This window comes from Mya arenaria, chromosome 13, assembly GCF_026914265.1.
Source record: "Mya arenaria isolate MELC-2E11 chromosome 13, ASM2691426v1".
NCBI lineage: Eukaryota > Metazoa > Mollusca > Bivalvia > Myida > Myidae > Mya > Mya arenaria.
Window position 1 is genome coordinate 57,332,316 of NC_069134.1, and position 2,832 is coordinate 57,335,147.

The 2,832-nt window shown below is 38.2% G+C and overlaps 1 protein-coding gene across 2 annotated transcripts; it reads left to right on the forward strand.

Annotated features, from left to right (window-relative positions):
* Window positions 1–393: 393 nt before the first annotated feature.
* Window positions 394–2,618, forward strand: LOC128213482 (uncharacterized). Of its 2 annotated transcripts, XM_052919222.1 has the most exons (3): window positions 394–642; window positions 883–1,679; window positions 1,951–2,618. In XM_052919222.1, the coding sequence occupies exons 2-3, from the start codon at window positions 883–885 to the stop codon at window positions 2,003–2,005; spliced, it is 852 nt and encodes a 283-aa protein (XP_052775182.1). In that variant the 5' UTR covers window positions 394–642; the 3' UTR covers window positions 2,006–2,618. The 2 variants fall into 2 exon arrangements, with proteins under 2 accessions (XP_052775182.1, XP_052775181.1); XM_052919221.1 differs by having other exon boundaries at window positions 883–2,618.
* Window positions 2,619–2,832: the final 214 nt, after the last annotated feature.

A 2,832-nucleotide genomic window follows, 5' to 3' on the forward strand; every position in this document is an offset into this window, starting at 1 on the left:
CCAGAAAGTTGCTTACAATATTTGACTTTTTGTCGGAAAATTGTGGGCGTGTTTGCCAATTATCCCCATCTCATATGTACACCTTTGATTGTCAGGCAACCACAGAGCAAGTGGGTGTTGGCATGGAAGTCCATCTTGAAAAGTGCAAAAATAATAATTTTGTGCGATATTTATTTGGTCTGTTAAGACAGAGGTTGTCCCAGGAGGCAGTTATCTGCACTACACCAGCAGTAGTAATAGTTAGAGCATAATAAGCATATGTTTTGGTTGCCTATCTTTCGGTTGTATCTCTATGTACGCTTATCTCTAAGTACGCTGAAAGTCAGGTCGGTGACCCCGTCAGGTCGGTGACCCCGTCAGGTCGGTAACCCCCTTAGGTTGGTGACCACTAAATCGCGTAAACAAGTACATCGATCAAATTTAATAGTTTTGTTAGGACGGCGAAACGTGTCCTCGAGTAATTAAAATTAGGTAAACGACCCGATCCATCAAATTTAATAGTTTTGTTATGACAGTGTTAACATTCCAACCGCCGTTCGAGGGTGGCCAAGACGCTATTTAACCCGGCCGATTTCGCAGTGTTGATCATTCAAAAAATCTAACTCTTGAATCGGACTTGCAGCATCCGCTTCTTTATCGAAGGTAGGTGTTTATATTATATGTTTAAAATGTTAACAGTATACAACGTAACTAAGTATGGTAATGGTTTAATGTTGTTGTTTTTTTTTTTATTAAACTGAAAATTACTAATTTATTACTACGTATTTTATTTCTTTACAGAAAATAACGCGAAAAAATGTTTTCTGTCAGGAGTTTGAAGTGTGTAAAAGCGTTTATACATTTAATGAAAATATTTACGAAAAAAAATATTTTGCCTTGCAGATGACAAAACGACCGCTAGAAGACATCGACTCGGCTATAAAACTTAAAACATTGAAATTGGACGACAACTATGAGCCTAAAGAGGATTCGATTTTCGTATCGTCCAGCCTCACCGCCGACGTGTCTGCCTCTCTTGTATTCGACTATGTGTTGTCGAAATTCGTTATCGAGCTGAGAAAAAACAAAAACGAAAGAGAAACCAGCGTATGCTTATCAGAACGCAACATACAGGGCTTGATAGATAAACTGCCAATGGCAATAAAAATTGCCGAAAAATATCAACAACGTCAGTCATCGAGGTCGTTGGATATACCCTTCGAAATTCCAGGGGAAGGGACAAACGAAATGACGTTAATGATGAGCGTTAAAGAAAATAATTTCGGAAAGACAAGAAAGTTTCAAATAGATATTCGCAAATGTTCGATGATTGGCGACTCGATCCGTTACACTAAGGATGGTGTAAGAGTGGACCTGGACGAAGCCAATTTAGTTTTTGACGAGCTCAAAAAATATATTGAAAAAATTAGAGGAGCGGTCAAGAATTCCCAACAGCTACTTAATACGGCGTATTGTTTGTTGGCTGTTCAGATGATAGAGGTGATTCACCAGGGGACAGAGTGCAACGGCTGCGCCACCGAACACCCTAGTCAGCGTGAACACATGGGGACTGGGGGCTGTATGCTGGAATGGTCGGATAAAGTCCAGCTATCCTGGTTTACAGTTCAAGCAATGATTGAGGCACCAAGAGTGGTAGCCGTCTGCCAATCCGCCAGTTCTCGCCTCCCATCCGTGAACAGGTTAGTGTCGTCTTCTATATTTTCGATTTCTTTTCTCAGCATTGACGAACTACAGCGGAAGGTAGAAGATCGCTCGAGTCTGGAAGGCGACGAAATGTATATTGCCTGCAAAGACACGGTTGGCGAAAACACGTTGCTCCCCATCGAAAACGAGTAGAATCTATTTATGTTATGCACGTTTCATAATATGAGTTATATATTCAGTTGTATAATACTATTATGTATGCTTGCTATTGAAATTCAATATAAAATTGAGTATGTATGCTGCCAGGAACTCAATACCGATTACAACCAAGGTGGATGAAACCAATCAGAGGATGAAGTAGGATGTATAATTGGCCACCTTTGATACTGTGTGCCTTGACCAGTATGTTCTTGAAACAGCATATACCAGAATTGACAATTATATGGCTGGAAACCCGGAAGAAAATGAAGGATTATTCCAGGAACAGACAGCTGGTTAGCTGGTGTTGGGGCTATCTTGGAAAGAAGTGAAGAGATGTCTTACCAGCATGTGCTGTAAAGCACACAAGACAGTACTACCCATCAGCACAATTCAGTAGATTTTGTGATGGAAATTTAACATTTTCTAATTGAAAATGATTTTAAGTGTATTTGATAATTCAAGATAATACTGTGAATATCTTTTCCTTTTTAAATATGTTTTCAGAAGCATGAAGAAATCTTGTCAGCAATGGACAAAACGATTCAATATCAAAAGGAACTATCTCAAGCTGCAGTTCAATTCAATTCAAACAACAAAACTAAAGACATCCTAAGTGACTCCTTTTCAGAAATAGCTAAAATCACATTGACTCCTTTTGAGAATTCAAAAGAAAACGATATGAAATAGGAACATTTTAAACATTTATATGTGTTGTTGTTTTTTGCTTTATGTGTGTGTGTTTAATGTTTTGATTTAAAAGTATCTTCCACTAATCTAGCGAATAAAGTTTTAAGTACAACATCTTACTCATAGTACAGAATGCCTAACTTAGTAAAGAAGTGTGTGTCATTTTATTTCAAACTTTTGAAGTAAAAATAAAAAGAAACAAGAGCTGTCACAGTATGTGACGAATACCCCCGAATGTGACATTGACCTACGAACAAGGTCAGTACATGAAAAGTTGATCTTGCCTTCATGTGTCAAATA

What these genes read in the sequence shown, in the direction of transcription:
- LOC128213482 (XM_052919221.1), top strand. Translation starts at nt 883, where the DNA reads ATGACAAAACGACCGCTAGAAGACATCGACTCGGCTATAAAACTTAAA.